The 20,556-nt window shown below is 35.8% G+C and overlaps 3 protein-coding genes and 1 pseudogene across 3 annotated transcripts; 1 reads left to right on the top strand and 3 right to left on the bottom strand.

Annotated features, from left to right (window-relative positions):
* Positions 1 to 79: 79 nt before the first annotated feature.
* LOC120265865 (RING-H2 finger protein ATL2-like) lies at positions 80 to 884 on the bottom strand. Its single transcript, XM_039273833.1, has one exon. The coding sequence runs from the start codon at positions 801 to 803 to the stop codon at positions 186 to 188; it is 618 nt and encodes a 205-aa protein (XP_039129767.1). The 5' UTR covers positions 804 to 884; the 3' UTR covers positions 80 to 185.
* Positions 885 to 1,081: 197 nt separating this feature from the next.
* On the bottom strand, positions 1,082 to 1,977 carry LOC120265864 (annotated as a pseudogene).
* Positions 1,978 to 5,901: 3,924 nt separating this feature from the next.
* LOC120264276 (tRNA (adenine(58)-N(1))-methyltransferase catalytic subunit TRMT61A) lies at positions 5,902 to 9,108 on the top strand. The gene is made up of 4 exons (XM_039272074.1): positions 5,902 to 5,997; positions 6,681 to 7,184; positions 7,985 to 8,229; positions 8,700 to 9,108. The coding sequence occupies exons 2-4, from the start codon at positions 6,736 to 6,738 to the stop codon at positions 8,948 to 8,950; spliced, it is 945 nt and encodes a 314-aa protein (XP_039128008.1). The 5' UTR covers positions 5,902 to 5,997; positions 6,681 to 6,735; the 3' UTR covers positions 8,951 to 9,108.
* A 1,413-nt stretch (positions 9,109 to 10,521) lies between these two features.
* Positions 10,522 to 19,039, bottom strand: LOC120264767 (protein TPR1-like). The gene is given in 26 exon segments (XM_039272594.1): positions 10,522 to 10,843; positions 10,846 to 10,973; positions 11,191 to 11,366; positions 11,444 to 11,626; positions 11,814 to 11,909; positions 11,990 to 12,118; positions 12,196 to 12,375; positions 12,458 to 12,568; positions 12,664 to 12,813; positions 13,541 to 13,636; positions 13,701 to 13,868; positions 13,953 to 14,187; positions 14,285 to 14,412; positions 14,917 to 15,009; positions 15,095 to 15,193; positions 15,264 to 15,337; positions 15,410 to 15,479; positions 15,908 to 16,017; positions 16,120 to 16,255; positions 16,350 to 16,468; positions 16,836 to 16,965; positions 17,062 to 17,233; positions 17,321 to 17,479; positions 18,230 to 18,343; positions 18,448 to 18,627; positions 18,743 to 19,039. Coding segments are annotated over 26 exon segments (3,408 nt in total). The 5' UTR covers positions 18,823 to 19,039; the 3' UTR covers positions 10,522 to 10,751.
* Positions 19,040 to 20,556: the final 1,517 nt, after the last annotated feature.

The raw sequence follows: 20,556 nt of genomic DNA, 5'->3' as shown, positions 1-20,556 counted from the left end.
GCTGAATATATATAATTTTTCAGACATTTATCAAAAATGATTTTTTTTTTAAAAAAAAGCTGATAATTAAATAATAAAAATAAAAATATATATTAAAGAAGATCACAACCGTATATACTTCGCTTTAAGATTCGCAGCACACAGTACATGAATCCTTCGCGCCTAAGAAACGAAGACAAATTCTCTCATCTCACTCTCTCTCTTCGCGCCGTCACCGGCGGAGCCCACTCCGCCACCATCCCCCGCTCCAAATCCAGCTCCGGCGCCACCGTATCGCCGCCGGGATGAACTCCTCCCCCCGAAACCTTCGAATCGATTCCTAACCCTCGCATCCCGATTGGCTCCACAGCGGCGCGGCAAAGAGGACAAGTAGCGTGCGACGCAAGCCACATATCGATGCACTCAACGTGGAATCCATGGCCGCATTTGGGGACGATCCGAGCGAGCTCTCCCTCCTCAATCTCGCCCAAACACACAGCGCACACGCTCCCGATCTCGCCGTCGTTGTGGAAGACGACGACTGGGGAGATCGATTCGATGACGATCGGATCTAGGCCTCGCGGAGGCTCATAGGAGGGGATCGTTGATGGCCGGGTCTCAACGAAGATGAGCGGGCGACGGCGGATCACCGGCGGTCGAGGCAGTGAATAGGGTTCGCGAGGGCGGAGGAAAAGGCGGGAGTATAAGTGGAAGAAGAGAAGGATGAAGAGGGCGGTGACGATAATCATGGCGGTCATGGTCATCTTACCGCCCGGTGTCCAGATGCTGCTTAGGTTCCCGTCACCACCGGTGCCGATGCCCATTCCGTTCCCCAAGGTCAGCCGTCGTGAACCTACTAGTCTAATTAGAAGTTCTAATTCTCACTATATATATATATATTCTAAATTTTTTTATTTAAGGAGACGTGTTGGGATCCTATTGGTTGATTTTATTGTGGGACCCATATAACGAGCGAATCGGAGATAGCCACGTAACACGCAAAGAATAGCCAGCTATTGCCGCGGTGCGTGTGATACGCGGGGCTTTGGCTACAGCGCCGTCACGGTTTTGCTTTGAATTTTTAAAATTTAAAAATTTAGAGTAAAAATTAAACTGGATTTTTATATTTGAAAAAAAAAGGGATTTATATGTACAGAAAATTTAAAGAAATTTTATATGTACAGTTACAGTGTGTGAAGATTGAAATCCACGTGGCAACATCAGGAGCGTTGATCAAGTCTCACCGACACCGCTCCGTCGCCTCTCTCGAGATCAAGCTCCGGCGTTGGCTCACCGCCTCTGAAGCCCCTCAAATCCCTACTCCAAAGCCTTCTCAGCATGATGATCGCGCTTCTCGGAGACTTGGATCCCATCTCCGCCGCCGTTTCCGAGGTTGAAGGCTCCTCTTCCACCCCGCACGCCGGCGGCTCGGATACAAGCTCCACGGCGGCGCGGCAGAGAGGGCATGTAGCGTGAGAACCCGAACCACATGTCGATGCACTCTATATGAAATCCATGGCCGCATTTCGGTAAGATCCGCACCTTCTCCCCTTCCATCAACTCACACAAGCACACCGCACACTCGACCTCTTCTTCTCTCTCTTCTTCTTCTTCAGAGAAGATCACCACCGGGAGCGATTTCAGCACCGCCGGATCCAGTCCTTTCACAGCAGCGACTGCCGGAGCTTGAGCTTGGGCTTGGGCTTGAGCGAAGACATGACCCCGCCTGTCTCGTCGCCGACGCTGGCGCCGCACAGCGTTCCGGCGGAGGAGATACCAACGAGCATAGAGATGGATAAAGAGAACCGCAAGCACGGCGGAGAAAAGTACCACGATGGCCGTCAACATGATTTTCCCACTCATCGCGTACCCTCTCGGCGCCGGCGCGATTGTTCCGGCGAATGCCCCGGCATTCCCATCACCTCCGGTACTACCATCCATTTCTCCTTCTCTCTGCTTCAAGGTACGCTTAAGCTCACCCTCACCATCACTCACCTCTTATCTATATATGCATAATTTTTGCCTCGAGATCAGATCTCTTGATTTAAACGGTGGATAATGAGTCCATACACAAAAGACGCGTTGGTGAGGGTGTGGGATCCATGCTCCGTCTCGACTTGCAGCTTCATAGGAAGCTTCGTTGTGTATGTTCACTTGCTCAGGGACACGCGTCACTATTACGCGTTTTGTCTCTATCTACAAATATCTACCGTTAATTATCCTTTTAAGTAGAATCCTAGCCGTTGATAGAGGTTTGGTATAAATGGAGTAGGTGTCGTGTCTAAAAGCATGAGGAAACGGGGTCCTTGAATTAGGGATAGACTTTTGACGATTTGTACGGTTGTTAATAGACCGTAACTTGGAGTTGTTGTTGTTGTTTTGGAGTAGGATTTCACCAGTTGGGGTGGTAGTACGGAGAAGGAACAGAGAAAGAGAGAGAGAAAGAGCGGAGTAGTTTCGAGGAAGGGACTTGGGTTTGGGGAGGGGGGGTTTTGTTGCTTTTGCCATGGTTTCCACTTTCCACCACATAGACTGATCAAATCACCTGATGGTACGTACTGAGTGGTGTGGTGCGTGTTCATCATGGACTCCAATATGTGGCCATTGAATCTTTTTCCTCCTGCTTTCAGTTTTTTGTCTTTTGAGTTTTTGGTGATGCTTTTGTTTGGTCTTGGTTTTTTTTGGAGAAGTATTGGTTCTTGTGTAGATCTATTTTGTGGTGATATTTTTTGATTGAAATTGAAGGGTTGGGTTTTAAAGAATATTTTTAGATTAGATTTTAGAGATTAAAGGGAATATTTAGGAGAATAAAGATTTGTTTTTTTTTTATATTAAATAGTATGTTTTTTATGAATGAAAATGGATTGAAGAATCAACCCTTATTCGGTTGAAACATAGATTTAAACACATAAAAAAAATTATTGATTAAATTTGTATTCAGGTTCCAACTATGTTTTCGCTTTCACACAATAAGAGAATTAATGTTATTGAGTTTACTGTGAATATAGTTTGATAATATTTATTAAAAAATTTAAATTTAATTTAATTTACTAAACTGATCCAATTATTAAAATTATATTTTTATATCTCTCCACAATGTTTTTTAAAAAAAAAAAAATTTTGAATCAGAGAAATTGGAAATTCATGTAAACTAGGCGAAGAGGAGTAGTGTTGATAATATTTTTTTAACTAAAAGGAGTGTTTAGGTTTCAATGGTTTGATCAGTACGTCCTGATATCTTCTATAAATTTCGAAATTAATAAGAAAAGCTGTGCTAGTTAAAAGCTGCTGATGAGTCTTGGTTGGATGTACAAATATTATTATATTAACTAAATCATTAAAAAGAACAAAAAGAAAGAAAGAAAGAAAATTGCTGCATTTTTAAACTTTTTAACCGTGTGAACTTAGAATTACTTTTGATAATGTTATTGTTCTCAACTTTTTATCTCTACTTTACATTGATTTATCATCAAATCTAACACGTTTCTCCTTTCGGTGACTTTCCATCCTTTCATGATTGGAACAAAGTTGAGTGTTTTTGTAGGAATACAAGACTAATTAGGATTCTTTTCATACGGGGAAATCTTAATGAAGAAGGCTATAGGCCAGTTCTTCAATTGAATATATTAATTATAGAGCTTTTTCATTGTTTTTGTATTTTTCTTTATAAAATATTTTTATTAAATAGTTTGTTTCAATAATTATTTTGATAAATTTCTCAATCCAGAATGTACTTGTGCCAAGATTTGTTTATTTGGAAAGGTTTGGAACACTATGAAATTGATAAGAATTTCATAAACCAAATCGTGGTGATCTTTATCTAGCCAATAAGCACACATCATTTATTAACAATTAAATGGTCTGTTGACAGTCGGATTTCCATTAGTTATTATATATGAGTTGATTTCAACGTTTATATGTGCACAAGTTCTATCTTCACTAGCTCAATCGAGATTTGTGTACGGTTTTTTTTTACAGTGTGCCACTGATATTGACGAAAAAAAAAAAATTATTTGTTTATTGTTTTTGTTTTGTTTTTTTAAATACTTGACTTTAATATATATTTTGAACCTCAGGTACATGACTCTTTTATACCACTGACTGATTTATACCACTGAGTCACTCTTGACCTAATTGAGTAATGATATGTGCCAAGGTGTGCGTGTATTTAGCTCTAAAATGTGAATTTAAGTTCTTGATTTCACTCACTCAGATAATAAAGAATAGTAAGAAAAGGAGTTTCAATGGCCAATGAAAGATATATTAAAAAGTTATTTAATTAATTAATTAATTTTTTTTTTTATGAAAGTGGGTAAATTATAATTTTATTAAAAAAACAACTCAACACGATAGAAAGCTTTTACCAGAGGTGAGGTACAAAAACCACAAGATTTGAATCTTATTTTTTAATGTTTGTAAATGGAAAAAATTTAAAAGGATTATATTATTAGATTTAAAATCTTAATGTATGAATAAGTAATTTAATTTAGTAATACTTAATAAAAAAATAGATCATGTCCTGTTTATCATTCTTGCAATGGGAAACAATGGATCTAACCAAGCTGGTATTTTGATTTTTTTTTATTATAAATTATTTATAGTTTTTGTGAAAAGTATGCATTTTTATTGTAATTCTTCATTTATATAAAATTATTTAAAGTGAAGAACATGGTCCATAACATTTTCTCTGGTCCATACTTAGATGGGCCGGATAGCAAGAAACTTAAAACATGTTAAATTTATTTATTTTTAATAAAATAGATAAATTATAATTTATCGAGCAAAATAACATATGCCAAATAAAAATGACATATACAAAAATTACAAAATAAATAAATAAATAAATAAATAAGATAATATTAAATATTAATTGTCCACTAACAATGAAAAGAGAGTAGATAACATATAAAAAAATACAGTAGTTTGTATACGTGGGCCAACTCAACAGTAATTACGCTTCTCAAATTACAATTCACATTATGAGTCTTATTGGGAGTTCTGTGTAAAGAATACATTTCGTTCTCTTTTCTAAAGTTACATGTCACTTCGTCGCTTATTGACTTTATCCCAAAAAAAAAAATACAGTAGTTTCTCAAGCACTGATAGCTCACAACCCACTCAAGAAATTGCTAGAATTCGAATGAATACTGAGGAGCAGGGGGGCGGACCCACATGGGTGGAAGCCCGGTTGAAACCCTGGCTGGCCGGTCGGAAAACCTTAGAAGAACTATGTCAAATAAGATTTTTTATATGAATATTAATGTTTAATAATATTTTGTTTGTGTTTAACTAATATGTAATGGGCATGTGCTTGAGTGGTTTTGTGGGAGTTGGATGATAGAAGCATACCATGGTTTAAATCCTAGAGTTTGCAATGTTAAGTTTTTAATAATTTTAATAATTAAAAATAATTTGTTTTTAAAAAACTGTGGAAATTTTAAAAATTATAAAAAAAACAATGTTTTAAACTTTATAATTTTTTTAGTAATTAAGAAATAATTAAATTGATAATGTGGAATGACAAATGTAACTTATTTAAAATTACTAAAAATTTTAAAGTTTTAATAAAATTTGAGAAAATTTTCAAAATAACCCTCACAATGATAGTAGTTAACTTCAATTCTCATTACCGATGAGCTATGGTTCTGCCACTGGTCGTGGTTAGACTGAGAGAGATCATAGTTGGATTAAAAACGCAGAAAAATTAAAAGACAACTAATATGAGAATATTTATTTTTATTTAAGTCCGAACTGAACTAAACTCCTGAGTCCGCAGCTGCTGAGGAATTCTTTTGAAACATCGATTTAAGGGCCCTGCAAAACTGGAGTCTTAAAAATTGTAAAAATTTTTTTAAAAAAAAGTCAGATGGACTAGAATATCAGATTTGAACTTTGAAGGGACTAATAAGTAATTTAATCTCATAATAATCAACAAAATAAACCATGCCCTATCTAGTATTTCTCTGCGCAGAAGCCGCTACCTCCTCCTTCTCCCTTTCAGCAGCACAACAACACCCAGTAAATTTCTTCTTCTTCTCATGATTCAGTTTTTTTTTTCTTCATCTAGTGTTCTTTTCTTGATTTTATTTTGTTTTACTTATGATTTTTTTTTTCTTTATTTCATATGTATATATATATATGTTCTACTTCCTTAGATTTTGTGATTTGTCTTCTTATGTATTTTCTGGTAATATCCTGTTTTCTTTTAGTTGTGGTATGCAATTATGGCCAACTCCAGAAGCTCAAAATGCTTTTTTTTTTTTTCTTTACTACTGGTTTCCTGCATCTATGTTCTAATACATTGTTGTTTTTCTCTTATTAATGTTTGAAAAGTAATGTATATATATAGGGAAACTGGAAGCTTTGATCACTCAATAACTCACTAGTTATGGTAGGATGAAAAATAAGTTGTGGTTTCATGAAATCTGTCATGTTAAATACTTTATAATTATTTCACATATCAATTTGTATCTTGTTTTCCCACTGTTTTTTTAGAGTAAAAAGAGTAAGAAATTAACCTTAAAGTTGTGATTTTTGGATGAGTATATATTGAATTGCTCATATTGTAGCATTAGTTTTGGGATCACCTGTGTATCTGATAACTATTCAGTTTATTTCAGAATCAATTGCAAAATTGAAATGTGAAATTTGAATATTGCAAAATTTGGTCTTAGTATGATGGCTTGCTTTATTGGTTGCAGTTTTTGACAGATAGAAATTTATCTCGGTGTTGTGTTGAAGTCTGTAACTGTTAGTATGTTGTCTATTGATCCATCAAAGAAGAATTCTTTTCAGAGGTTTATTTCTGATGGAGATTTGGTTATTGTATATGAGAGGCATGACAACATGAAGGCAGTCAAAGTAAAGAAAGGCTCAGAACTACAAAATAGATTTGGAGTTTTCAAACATTCCGACTGGATTGGAAAACCTTTTGGATCGAAGTTGCTGAGCAGTAAAGGGGGATTTGTTTATATCTTAGCACCAACCCCTGAGTTATGGACCTTGGTCCTTAGTCACAGAACTCAGATTTTATACATTGCTGATATTAGCTTTGTGATTTCCTACTTGGAAATTGTACCTGGCTGTGTAATTCTTGAATCCGGGACTGGGAGTGGTTCGCTTACTACATCTCTTGCTCGAGCGGTTGCGCCTTCTGGCCATGTTCATACGTTTGATTTTCATGAGCAAAGGGCAGGATTGGCTAGGTAGGCTATCAAATCTTCATTTTGTTTATTGATGAATGTGAATTTAATGCCTTTGTTTCATGTTGTTAATAGTTAAACTTGTTTTGGTACAGTGAAATATATATGCTAACTGACATAACAAGATAAAATGCATCACTGTAACTTCTACATTAGTCAGGTTGTCTGTAATGTGACAGATGGTGGATTTGATTAGATATTAGATCTAGATATGTTAATTGCTCTTGTATGTATCAAAGAGTAATGCTCCTAAATCAAGCATCTTGTATAGGCGTAAACATTCTTTAGATATTAGGAATATGCTTGGCTTTGTGGTGCACTGTATGATGACATATTCTAGGAGGAACATCAAAGAAGAAACTTGATACTTTTCTTGTCTCAAGTTCAAAGCTAGTTAGCTCCTGTAACCTCAAAGCAGTGTTAGCAATATTTTGTGTTCCTGGAGTAGAAATTGGGTGCTTAATTTAAGTAGTCTTTCCGCAATACATTAATTGCATATATTGATCTCAACGAGTATCCCTGGCATTTGATTTTATAATTCATGTTCTTTTGTTTAGTTAGATAGTTCATCATGAATGGTTGCGGAATATCATTTGCAATTTAGTTGTGGATAACTTTTGTGGTTCAAGTTGAACAATTCTTCATCCTTCTGTTTTCTTGTTATTGATCTATGCTCTCAAATTCTATGTGGTTTACTGATGAAGGTAGTATTCAGTTGTAGAGAGACATTGTTTAAAATTATATAAAGCAAGCAAGGGATTCCCCAATTTTTTGTTATTTTTGATTCACTTTCAACTCAACAGGGATGACTTTGAAAGAAATGGATTGAGCAATTTGGTTACCGTTGCTGTTCGAGACATTCAAGGGGAAGGATTTCCTGATGAATTTCAAGGGATTATCGATTCAGTATTCCTTGACCTTCCACAACCATGGCTTGCGATACCATCTGCTGCGAGAATGTTGAAGCAGGATGGTGTTTTATGTTCTTTTTCTCCATGCATCGAGCAAGTACAACGGTCTTGTGAAGCTTTAAGATCAAATTTTACAGGTTAGTTACCACTTACCACCCACCCCTTAATTTCTCTCTTGAGCTTTATGTTGCCTTAGCATATATAGAGCATATTTACAACTCATTTGTTTCTTTGCAAGATGAATGGACCCTAACCATGTTTTAGCTTTGCCTCTATTAGTTTAGAAATGAATCTAATTTGTCAACTAGACATCCACTGACTGATATTCAACATATTGCATTCTTTACAACAACATGAAGAACATTTGCTCCCCTGAGGAATGTGTGTAATGAAAACCGACAACGAGCCATAGGCATAGTGTGTAAGACCTTTTGGCACATTGTCACAAGACGGTTTTGTGTCGGACTTGATCTACTTCCGTTAACTTTCTTCTTGTTACCCCCATATCATTCACTCTTGAAAACTAGAAATAATATTACTTTGAAGATTGTTCGTGTTTTGGTTGACGGCATAATAAAGGAATGTATTGCTCATTATGCTATTGCAGATATAAGGACATTTGAGGTCCTCCTTCGCACGTATGAAATCCAAGAGGGAAGGATACAGAGCTCTGATGGTGGTGATGAAAGCTATCGAAGAATTACTCATACGCGTAGGAAAAGACAATGTATATCAAGTGAAGATACCGGTGAAAATGCGGACAAAGCTACATCGACCACAACTGTCATGGTAAGGCCATGCCAAGAAGCTAGAGGACATACAGGATACTTAACATTTGCTAGACTTAATTGCCAGTGATTCACTTAACATTTTTTGTGTTAACAATAATCCTTTTTTCGGAAAAAAGATGGCTGAACTGAGGATTATGAGTGGTTGGAACATGGTTGTTATCATCTGTTTCTTCTGAGAAGAGAGAGGGGATTATTAATGGAATCATGTTGTGAGGCTTGTTTTTACTTGTTGCCTGCCATCTGAACTTCTTCTCAAAGATGTGTGGGATTTGAATTAAAGAGACTTTTGTGAAAGAGCCGAACACTTCCATGATAGATTGAAATGTAAAGCTTAACCCCCTACAGAGTAAGGACATTTCACGGTTGCTTCTTTCCCTTATGTTATTATTATTATTATTATTATTATTATTATTATTATTATTATTATTATTATTATTTTACACTAAGCGATAAGCACCCTCATTTAAGATTTAAGTTAGGAACGGGTACAAATCTAGAACGTAAATTCAATAACATTTTGCGTTCATCTTGCGTATGTTTTGATCTCTTGATCCCCTCTGAAATGAGAAACTTATGCAAAAGACTCAATACCAATATTATTATTATTTTTTTCAATTCAGAATTATATTATTAAAAATAAAATAAAGAATAATTTAGTAATAGAACAATGATCTTATGAATACGATTTAGTGGTAATTATGATGCAACCAAGATGTGATTCATTCTCATCTTGTTGAATGTAAATTTGTAAACGCATGGTTAAGAAAAAACGTTATCATAGAACCAAATCCATTAAATTATTTTTCTTGGTTAATAAGAATTTTTATAGGTGTTACCTCTAAAAGTGGGTAATTGCGCTCATAACACCTCAAGATCATATTTGTATAAACGCTTTCACAAAACATTGATTTTTTTTTTTTTAAATGTAAGTTTTTATCTTACTTGTAAACAAACCTCATCTAAAGAAAAATAAAATAAAATGTTTTCTAATGGAGTATGTACACAATTAATCAATTACTCATTTTCAGGAGAGTACATACAAGAAAAAAACCCTAATAATAATTAGTGGTGTCAAACAAGGCCAACACGGCCTAGGTCCACTACAACTCATGCACTATACATGCTCGAACAGGTACGACCCATTTAAAAATCATGTCAGGCCGGCACGGCTTGCCAACCACCAAAATCAGCCCAGCACGTGGCCCGGTCCAGGTTATATTATATTTATATTTTTTATTTTAAATCCAAAAATATAAAAAAAATACTCTAAAATTGTAAAAAAAAATATCCAAAAAATATCCTAAAATTCAAAAACATAGAACTTAAACTTTATTGACTAAAAAAACAAAAATATACCATATATATATATATATATATATATATATATAAAAGTTGCATTTGACGTGTCAGGCCATGTTGGTCCAAAACTAGCCGCAGGCCGTGCCGACCCGTGGTCTACAAACTCCTAACCCAGCACGGCCCAGGGTTTGGGCAGTGCCTGGCCCGGATACAATACTGTAACACCATGCTTGGGCCAAGCATGGGCCAACTCGTGCCGGGCCCGGGTTTGACACCACTAATAATAATGATTCCACATTTATCAAAAACAAGAAAAACACAAACAAACAAAAACAAATCTATACCAACAAAGACATTTACTGAGAATTACACCATATCCATAACATATAAACTATCATTATCAGTCTTCTATCACACTCCCTTGGTTACTTCTTTAACTGACTACTTTCAGCAGGCACTTACTAAGGTAAATAAAGAAACAAAGAAAAAGATAAAATGACCTAATATTAACACAACATAAGAAATAAAGATACATAACACATGATTACATTACACCAAGACAAAAGATATCATCGTTGGAGCTGGTCTGCAGCTGAGTTACTTGTTGTTGATGATGCCGTTGCCCGGACATTTTGTACTACAACCCCATTATCAGCAGGCATAGTAACCCCCATTTACCTTCTGATTCTAAAGGCTCAATGACTTTAACTGTTCCATCTGTTAATCCAACTGCAAATTGATTTGCTTCCTGTGGATGTGCCGCGATCACCAAGGGATACACTGCCGGGTTGCTGCAAAAGAAAATGAACATTCCATGATGCGGCAAGATTATCAAAAGTTCAATTAAAGCAGTCCAAAATATGTTTTACTGAGGTTTAAAAGCATTCTGATATTTTAAAAGTGTTCTGAGAATGAGAACAGGGATCCTATGTATGTCCATCTTTTTTAAACATGAGGCCATGTGATGTTTGTATAGTTTCACCTGTCTTTGTAAGATAAACCAAGTACCTGTTTGTGGATGCTGGAAATAAGTAGGCTGATGGTGCTATTCGACATCTTAATTTCAAGTTGTCAGCATCGAACACTCCGATGTTGCCATCACAGAAGACGGCATAAACCAGCTGGCTGTTGCATGAGAATGCTGCATGTGATATTGGAGCAGCTAGACTGCCTTGGGGAACCCACTGACAGGAAAGGCAAGTGCTGTGAGGAAATTGATTGGTCATGATGAGTATGTATGGGTCTTTGAATAATTTGTTACCTGACGAATACGTTCCGCCTTAGAGGCATCGTATATTGCTAGTTGTGATTCATGGACCACTAACAACCGAATTGAATCAGAATGAAACTGAACTCTAGTATCACCAACAGGAGCCTTCCCAGCAGGCAATTGAATTGAAATGGATTTCTTTTTCTCCCAGGAATCAGTGTTCCAAATACATAGCTGCAATCACAGCAATAAGCGCATGACTATTGTAAAAAATTACAATATAAAAAACTTGTTGGATATGGGCACAGATTTCTGACACAAAACATGCATGTTACTAATTAGAAACTGTGGGGCACAACAGCTGAATTTCTAAGGTAAAGACAATAGAAAGAAACGGTGTACCAAGTAACTTGCTTCATACCTGAGCATCAGCACCAGAAGACACTAAAATGTTGAGATTATTTGAGAAAGCTAAGCCAGTTATACGCTTCTGATGACCAATCATTTTTGTTTTCACCTACAAGAGAATGGAAAGAAGCGGTTAACATGAATTAAGGTTTCAAAAAGAAAAAGGTTATCCTCTCAGATGAATATTACCTCATCCACCCGAACATTATAAATGCGGATTGTAGAATCCTCCATTCCAATAGCGATGATGTTATTGTCCAGTGGATGGAAGGCTAAATAAGTTGAAGCAGGAGGTGGTGCCATGAAAGTTGTCATCACCTGCAAAGACAATGATCACATGAAATCAATGATTAATAATCAGAAATTTTCATTTAGTATTTTTGTTAGCAACTTACCTTGAATGTCATCATGTTGAACAAAGAAACCTTCCCTCCGCAAGCAGACATCACATACGAATCATTCTTTGAAAGTGCTATGCAAGGAACTGCTTCTTCAGGGTTTGTATCCGAAGCATCATTGGTCATAACAAGACCACTGTTTGGTTGCCACTGTTGGGGAGCAACACTAGCCGTGGCCTTTAGCATAATAAAGTCAGAAATTTTGTATTTCACACAAATACCAATCAAATGGACAGACACACGGATATGATTCCATTACCTTGCCACTTGGGTTCTGTTCATTGCGAGCCCATTTCCACAATCTCTGAATAGCATTGGATCCTAGAGCTAATAAACCAGTACCTGAATTTGTGTAAAGAAGTCTTGTGACCTGGAAAAGAATTGAGGTTTTACTAGAATCAGATGAACAGAGATGACAATCCATTTGATATGCCCAAAACAAAAAATTATCACAGTGGCAGTCACCTTGGTTGGAGCATCTGCATTTTCCGGCAGAGTAACAACACGACATTGAGGAGGATCCACAATTTCAGACAATTCCCAGGGCTGGGTTTTATCAGGCAAATCCTCTGAAATTCTTGGCTTCTCGATGTTCCTGGAAGGATCAGCTCCATTCTACAAAGAGTATTGAAGAGAGTAGGTTAGTCTGCTTAGCAGTAATACAACTAGTTTAATGTGATACAGTATGAGAAGGGAGTCTTATTAAATTCTGACAGAATTTAACTGCAAAAAAATATAAAATTCTATCGTGCAAATCAGTAAATAATGCATTCCATAACATGTGCACAAAGCCAAAAATGCACCTGGAGGTAAAAAAAACCAGAGTAGAAAGGACCAGATTTTAGCTGAAAGAACAAAGACAATCTCATTTACTGACAACAAAATGAGCACAAGGAGCATTGCTGAGTTATTTGCATATGAATACAAAATTAAGGCAGCGGCGTTTGAAAACCAAATCCAAGTCTGAGGTGAAGACTGGTTCATTTGTGTTTGCCCAACTCAATGAGAAAGTGACAGATTTAGATTCATCATTCATGAATAATGAAGAGAAAGCAATTGGGAAATGGCCTCTCATGGTCACCGACACTTGGAAAAGAAAGAATTTCACATAAATATAAATGCCAGCACTGATGACATGTTTGATGAGGCAGTCATGAGAAAACATGTACAAGTTGTTGAATGTAGACTTTGAGCACTAGGGCGGAGGTGGTGGAACCTATTCACTGTTAAGTTAACAAACACGCATCTGCCAAGAATAATCAAGCAGATTTCTCAAAATAAAAATACGCACAATATGTCTAAACAAACATGAGTAGACCAATTAATTTATAGCTTATCTTACAAGAATAGGAGATGGCTTCGCAGGAGAGCTTCTGTCCAAGTGATCCACCTTACTGATGTTTGCGGAGATGCTTGCAACAATTGGAGCAGCCGAAACCTGGTTGAGAATAAGTTGGTTAGGAAAGTTACCATGAATCTCTTGTTGAAAGCACAGTTACCACCTTAATAGGGGAAGCCTCAAATTGACCCCTCATTGCTTCAAAGGGTCGACTTCCAAAAGGTTGCAGTAATCTAAGGCCTTCTGCATTAGCAAGTATTTTGAAACCATTGTCCACTGTTGTGACAGCAAGAAGATTCCCTTCTTTGTTAAATCTCAATCGGGGAAGATTCTGTTGCCATGGATGCAAAAAAAAAGTCAAAAAGACTCTAGAAACTGACTGTAACATTCTAGGCGTAAATTATCAAATGCCAACCGGAAGTCCTCCCTCAGCATCTGTGCTTGCAAGCATAGCCGGGTTATCCACATTCCAAAACTTTATCTGATTTTCTTCACCAGCAGCCAGGAAATGATTCTGTGTGGTGTCAAACTGAACAACACCAGTTGACTTCTTACGGAAGCCAGAATATTTTCTCTTTATTGCGCCTTCACTTTCATTCCATTCAACAAGGAAAGAGTCTCCATCTTTGCTAGTCCCGCATGAAAACAACCTAAATGACAACCACAAACATATAAAAGCAGTGTACTATTGAATGGCAGCTCCCAGAGAAAAGAATAATGTTTAAACTTTGTCATACAATCTCTTACCTGCTCCCATCACTGCTATATAACATTGTTGTGCACCAATGCCCAGGGGCATCATAGTCAACTCTAGAACCATTGTTATCATACAGCCATGCCTTGATTTTCCCATCAAGTGCAGTTGAGAAGACAAACTGCATAAAGAGGAGCAGTATGTACTTAGAGGAGTAGATAGCAAAGTAAACAACTGAGGCTTTTCACCCGTACGTGCAACACCAGAAAATCTTCTTGCCATATCAAATTGACTAAATTCATATGAATTCTTCCTTGCCAAAGAGAAGACTATTTGAAGAATCGGCATGTTATCATCAAATTATCGTGATCAATCACAAAATAAACAGTTCATGAAATATTAAGCTTAGTGTTCAACTGATTGAAAGGTTATAGAATTTTTCTTGACCAAAGAATTCCCATTATTCACCAAATAACTCCATTTTTCTTGCAGCTCACAACAATGACTTCAATTAATTTGAATGTAATCTATCGTAAGTTGATTAAGTTTAAATTGTTAATTTTAAAAAAGAAACTACAAGTACCCTGATAAAATCAACATATGAGTGTCGACAGAACATCAGGTTTATGCTTTTCTTACAAGAAAATTGCATAAGTTATAAATAAAACAATAAAATATAAATTACCTGAATATTTTCCTTATAGTGGGGACGAATAGAATAAACAGGTGCCTCATGTCCTTCAAAGTTAAAAAGTTTCTGACCATTCAAATCCCACACCTGTAATAGATCAAAGGAATTTGAGATGATAAGAGCGTGTCAATAAATAAAGTGATAAAAATAAGAAATAAAAACCAGTTTCGACCTTTATCAGCTTGTCCTCCCCACAAGTTACCACACACAATTGTTTGGTGGTTGGATAAGAGAATGCTATGTCATTTACTCCACCAATGTGAGCTTCAATCTGGCCAAAGAACAAATTTGTTAATATGACCGAAACACAGAAAATGCATATACAAAATGCAGTAACCAACCTCCCTAAATTGGCGAAGATCATTCGGTGCTTGATAGGCATAAAGGTGAATCAAGTGCTTTGAAAATGCAACCCCTGTAGGAGTCAGATTACAAGTGAGCAAATAGAAAGCACCAAACTAGCTTCACACTAAACTAGGATACTTGCCTATCAAACTTCCATCAGGACTCCATGAAACTCGAGTAATCGATACTGAAGAATCTTTCACAATAGCAGCCTATCCAAATGAACATATATATGCAGAGACAAGATAAGAATGACCATTTACACCATAAAAGAATAAGTAAATGCCTAGCTAATTTAAAACTCAACTACTTTGACAAAATAGTTTACTCTGCTCCTACCGATATAAACTGAGAACTCTGGTGAAATTCTTCAACCAAAAGCTCAGTAAGCAAATTGGCCTATAATACTTCAACAATTCATTCCCCATTCTTCTGAACTAAGAAAATAAGAGAGTAATTTCTGTTTTGAAGTCGGGAAACAAACAATTATCCAACAATTTATCAACATAATCATATAGCATGCAATCCTCGCCCAGCTAGACAAGGTTCACCAAATATCTCAACTAAAGTCCACCAGATGTTATGAAGGTATTTTAGGCAAGAAAAACCTATTTCAAGTCAAACAACATATTTGAACTACCTGAAATTGTGAAGAACAAGTTGTCATTTCCCATATCTTAAATGCCTTTGAAACCAATCTCTCTCTTAAACCGACCTCCCAGAGAGTGATTTCACCATTCGTTGTACCCACTGCAAAACATGAAAGCATGAGACATAACCCTCACTGATCATGAAAAGTCTATACACTTATCTATGGAATAAATTAAACTTTTAAATTTCAAATGAACATACCAAGAAGAAGTGTATGATGAGAAGGATGGAAGTCCATGCTAGTCACACTTGATCCCTGATTCATAGCGCATGCTACTGTTCTCGGTAGGTCATCCAGTGACCATGCACCTTGGGGCCCAGGAGCAGGATATGCAACCTGCATGTGAGAAATATGTAAACCAATGTAAACAAATAATCGAAGCAGCATAGAAACCAGTGAAATGCTAAAAAAAATATTTCTCAAGTTTTACCTCATCAGGCTGATGTGTAATAGGCCGTATGCGTTTCACAAGTTGTTCAGATTCAGCATTCTGATAGTCTGTCATATTGAGAGCATTTGGAGGAGTTCTTGGGCGTTTCACAAGAGAAGCTATGGTACAAAGAATAATCAAATATATGCTCAGCTCTCTTAATATTTTTTGCTCATGAGGTATGCCTTCGCAGCTATAGTCCTAGTTTTTTTAAATGCATCTAAATTTATGTGATAAAATCCATGTATGGTAGCTAGAAATGATCTAATCCATTATCCTTTTGTCTAAGCACCCTAATATTGTAAAAGACTTCCAAAAAAGAAAAGAAAGAGAAAACTAGAAGAAATCAAGCATCTTCCAGAAGCAATTTATAAATAAAATTTGATATGGCGGCAACATTCACAATGGAAGAGTGAGACACCCTCATCACTCAGAAAGTATTTTCCATTTGTATATACTGCATAAATTGAGATTAAAGATTCAAACCTTGATTGGAAGGAAAAGGTATGGGTGATGCAGAAACAACAGCAGATTGAACAGATGATGAAGCAGCTGCATTAGCCATCCAGCCAGCTAAAGCATTTGCATTTGCTGCCGCTGCTGCAGGTGGGAATGACTGCATAAAGATACAACATTAAGGTACACACAAAATGAATATTTTGGGCTACACAATCCCAATGGTTAAAAGTTCTTTTGATGAACAGAGACGTACCCCATGAGCTCCAAGTGGAGTAAATGTTGCAGGCTTCGGAACCGCAGCAAGAGGAACAGAGACTGATGGTGCACGAGCTCCATTTGGAGGGGCGCAAGTATGGTCTGTAAATAAGGTCTTGATGTCAGGGTTCGGCCTTGGGTTCTTACAAAGCTGATGTTGCCAATTCAAGCTGTCATAAACAGAGCATCTCATTCAGAAGCATATACAAATACTAATATATTGCATTACCAAAGTAGCTGCAAAAGATATCTTGTACCTCTGATTAATTAGAGTTCTCAACCGTGAAGCTCTGAGAGTGGGGAACACTAGCTTGTCTCGAAATAGTGGATTTGCTTCTATGAGCTTCTTAAGCTCAATAAGCATGATGCTACGAGCTGATTTAGTGTCACCATACTTAGACAACTGTTCATTTTCCCTGCAGTAGAAGGAAAAAGGAAAAACCACTTTGATTAAGTATTCAATTCATGTCCATATACAGATAAATTCTTGAAAAAAGGAATCAATTCAACACTAGCAAACATATGTCGTAAAAAGGAAGACAAAGGCTATCAGAAATAAAACATAGAAAGCATTTAGCAATCTTCATCTTTTGAAACAATTATCTAATCAAAGTCTGATTTCCAACTCAAAGAAGAACATCACAGATTTCATATTTTAGCAAGGATTGTCAGATAAGCATTCTTATTCAGCCACTTGTTAATCCACATGATAATTAGTCATTTTATTTCTTCACCTTGCTCATGCAAAGCTGAACTTAAATGATTGAAACTCAGATATCACTTCTTCTTCTTTTTTTTTTGGTCGATACATCAATAATACAAAAACTGTTTCTCAGTCTAGCTCTCATAGAAGGTGTACTAAAGACTTCTCTTTCTATCTTTTTTTTTATTTGTTATCAGCCTTTTCCTTCAAAAATTGATCAGATAAAAGACAAGGTACCCCTCTGTCACATTATTCATTTGTTATGTTATTACGCTTGTTGAACCGCAATCAACAAGACAGAGACCAATACTAGCACATGTTTTAATGGAAAAATGTAAAGGATTTTGTTTCATACAGAAGAACTAAAAGCCATTCCATTCAAATTCCAGCGACATGATTAAAAACATTGTACCATCATAAGAGTCTAATTATATAATAGCATCAATGAGAAAACCCAACTTACCGAAAATTATCAAGTGTGAGAAGCTGGGTGATCTCCTTATACAACTCCTCATTAAACGTTGAAAAAACCTTTAAATCCTTCACCAATATCTCAACCGCCTTCGCCCTATCATGCCTATAAACAACACCACATAAAAAAATAACTCAATTTTTTTAATCACTTTTTACAGTAAAAAACATAAAAACACGAATTTAAGGAAAATAAATTAAAAAACAAACCTATCAAGCGCTTCAAGATACTTCTGTTTTCTTATCTCAAAAAATATCTTCATCGAATATCTATTATCATCGACCTTCGTGAACCCAGAGAGATATCTCTCCACTTCGTCCCACTCCCCCGCCAGCGCCTTCTCCTCGAAGTATTTCATATTGAAATAAAACCCCGATTCCTGCTCCAATCTGCACGAAAATCCCCAAGTTCATCTCAAAATCAATAAACCAAACCCTCAAAAATGAGAACAAGAAAGAACACACACACACACACACACACACACACGCAGAAGCAACCACTCACTTATGAACAGACTCCTTGAACTTCTCCTCCTCAAGGAACTGGAGGATCAGAAACACCAACTCCCGGCTCAACGACGACATCCTTCGGAAACCCCACCAAACCAGCGAATCAGGGGTCAAATCGGAGCTTGAAACGACGACCAGAGCAATTCGTAGACGGATCTGACCGTGAGAACCAGGGATTTCACGGCGGGAACACGAGAATTGGGGAAACTAGGGTTTGTGAACGCATGGATTTGGAGTTTCGATCGAAAGCGAGAGGGCGAGCGTGGGCAGAGGTGGAGGACTTCGTCTCGCTTTCTTCGATGCGGTTTGGCGGTCCTTTATCACTGCCTTTTTTTATCGTGTGATAAGTCATAGTACTTATCATATAAGTTATCAGAGGGTTTATGTTTATAAGTAGTTGTGCTTATAAGACGTCGGTTAGTGCGGATGCGAAGAAAGATGATTAAATCGAGTGGATATTCGTGGTAGCGTCCACTCGTAGTTGGTTGTCGGGTGATGACCTGTCCTTTTCGCGAGATGTGAGAATTTATCGTGTGGTTGTTTCTCGCGCTCGCGAGATTTTTGTTATTGTATAATAATATTTGTTTGGATTCTTCTTCTTTTTAACTTGAATATAAAAAATATGCGAAAAAAAAAATTAGTTGAATATGAAATATTAAAAAAATTCAAAATTATACGTTGGAATTGGGTTTTGAATATTATTTTCGTTTGGATTTTTATTAAGATTTTTTTTTTTAAATCGGGATATTTTCTAGCACGATATTATAACTTTTGTAGTGTAGTGTTTTTATCATTTTTAACTGGTTGAAAAAAATATAAATAATGAATATAAGATTATATATGAACATAAAAATGAGAAATTTATTGTTTTAATAACACTAAGATCTTTATTAATACAGCTATACAATGTAAAATGTACTCATATACGACGCTCAGCGAACTGCGTTGTTGATGCTTTGACTAAGCCAGCATATTTTATGTCTGAGTGCAGACTTTGGGAGGATTGTTTTCATATTTACCTGGATTTCATGATTCAAAATTAATAGTAATCGAAGTATTTATTGTCAAAAAAAATATGTAAAATTTTAAATTAGTTTTCCATATAACAAATGTGTAAATATTAGGAAAAAATAAATATTAAAGTGTAAATTATATTTTTACTATTTTGACTTAAATAATTGAGCTCGTGATGAATATTAGTGAGAATATTTTATATAAAAAATAAAAAAACATTCTCATACTTTAATAAATTTCATTGTTTTAGTACTTGTTTTTACGGTCATTCTATCTATGTGTTTTTCCTTGTTAGTTATATTCTACTCTTTCTATATTTCTCTTTATTCTTAATGAATGTCATTTTTTTTTTTTACAAATGAGTGAAAAACAACTTTATTAAATAGAAGCTAGGAACACATACAAGTTTAAAGTTAGTACCGGAGTAAAAAAAAATAATACCAATAAATCAAGAGGTAGTAGTTGGCTTGATGAAAATTATTTATCTAATTTTAAAAAAAAATTATATGCATTTTTAATAGAAACACATTATTAAAAAATTATATAGACACTTTTTACCCGATATTTTCTACAAGGTGTTGGGATATAATTTCATCAAAAATAAATATTTTTAACAAATAATATTTTTTTATCAATTTATATAAGAGAGATGATCCAACAGAACATGTCACATGATAGTTACTATATAACAGAGATGTAGCTCTATCTCACCCGTTGATTTATCTCGATTTAAGAACTTCTAATATAAAAGGCATGAATCTTTTAAAGTAATTACCAATCTATCTCTATATTATA

This window comes from Dioscorea cayenensis, chromosome 7, assembly GCF_009730915.1.
Source record: "Dioscorea cayenensis subsp. rotundata cultivar TDr96_F1 chromosome 7, TDr96_F1_v2_PseudoChromosome.rev07_lg8_w22 25.fasta, whole genome shotgun sequence".
Lineage (NCBI taxonomy): Eukaryota > Viridiplantae > Streptophyta > Magnoliopsida > Dioscoreales > Dioscoreaceae > Dioscorea > Dioscorea cayenensis.
The sequence above is the reverse complement of the archived record's forward strand: the minus strand, read 5'-3'. Positions and strand labels throughout refer to the sequence as shown.

Excerpts from the sequence above, each read along its gene's own strand:
- LOC120265865 (XM_039273833.1), bottom strand. The coding sequence starts at position 803 with ATGGGCATCGGCACCGGTGGTGACGGGAACCTAAGCAGCATCTGGACA.
- LOC120264276 (XM_039272074.1), top strand. The coding sequence starts at position 6,736 with ATGTTGTCTATTGATCCATCAAAGAAGAATTCTTTTCAGAGGTTTATT. Across the intron at positions 7,185-7,984 it reads CAAAGGGCAGGATTGGCTAG|GGATGACTTTGAAAGAAATG; the intron begins GTAGGCTATCAA and ends TCAACTCAACAG. Across the intron at positions 8,230-8,699 it reads TTTAAGATCAAATTTTACAG|ATATAAGGACATTTGAGGTC; the intron begins GTTAGTTACCAC and ends ATGCTATTGCAG.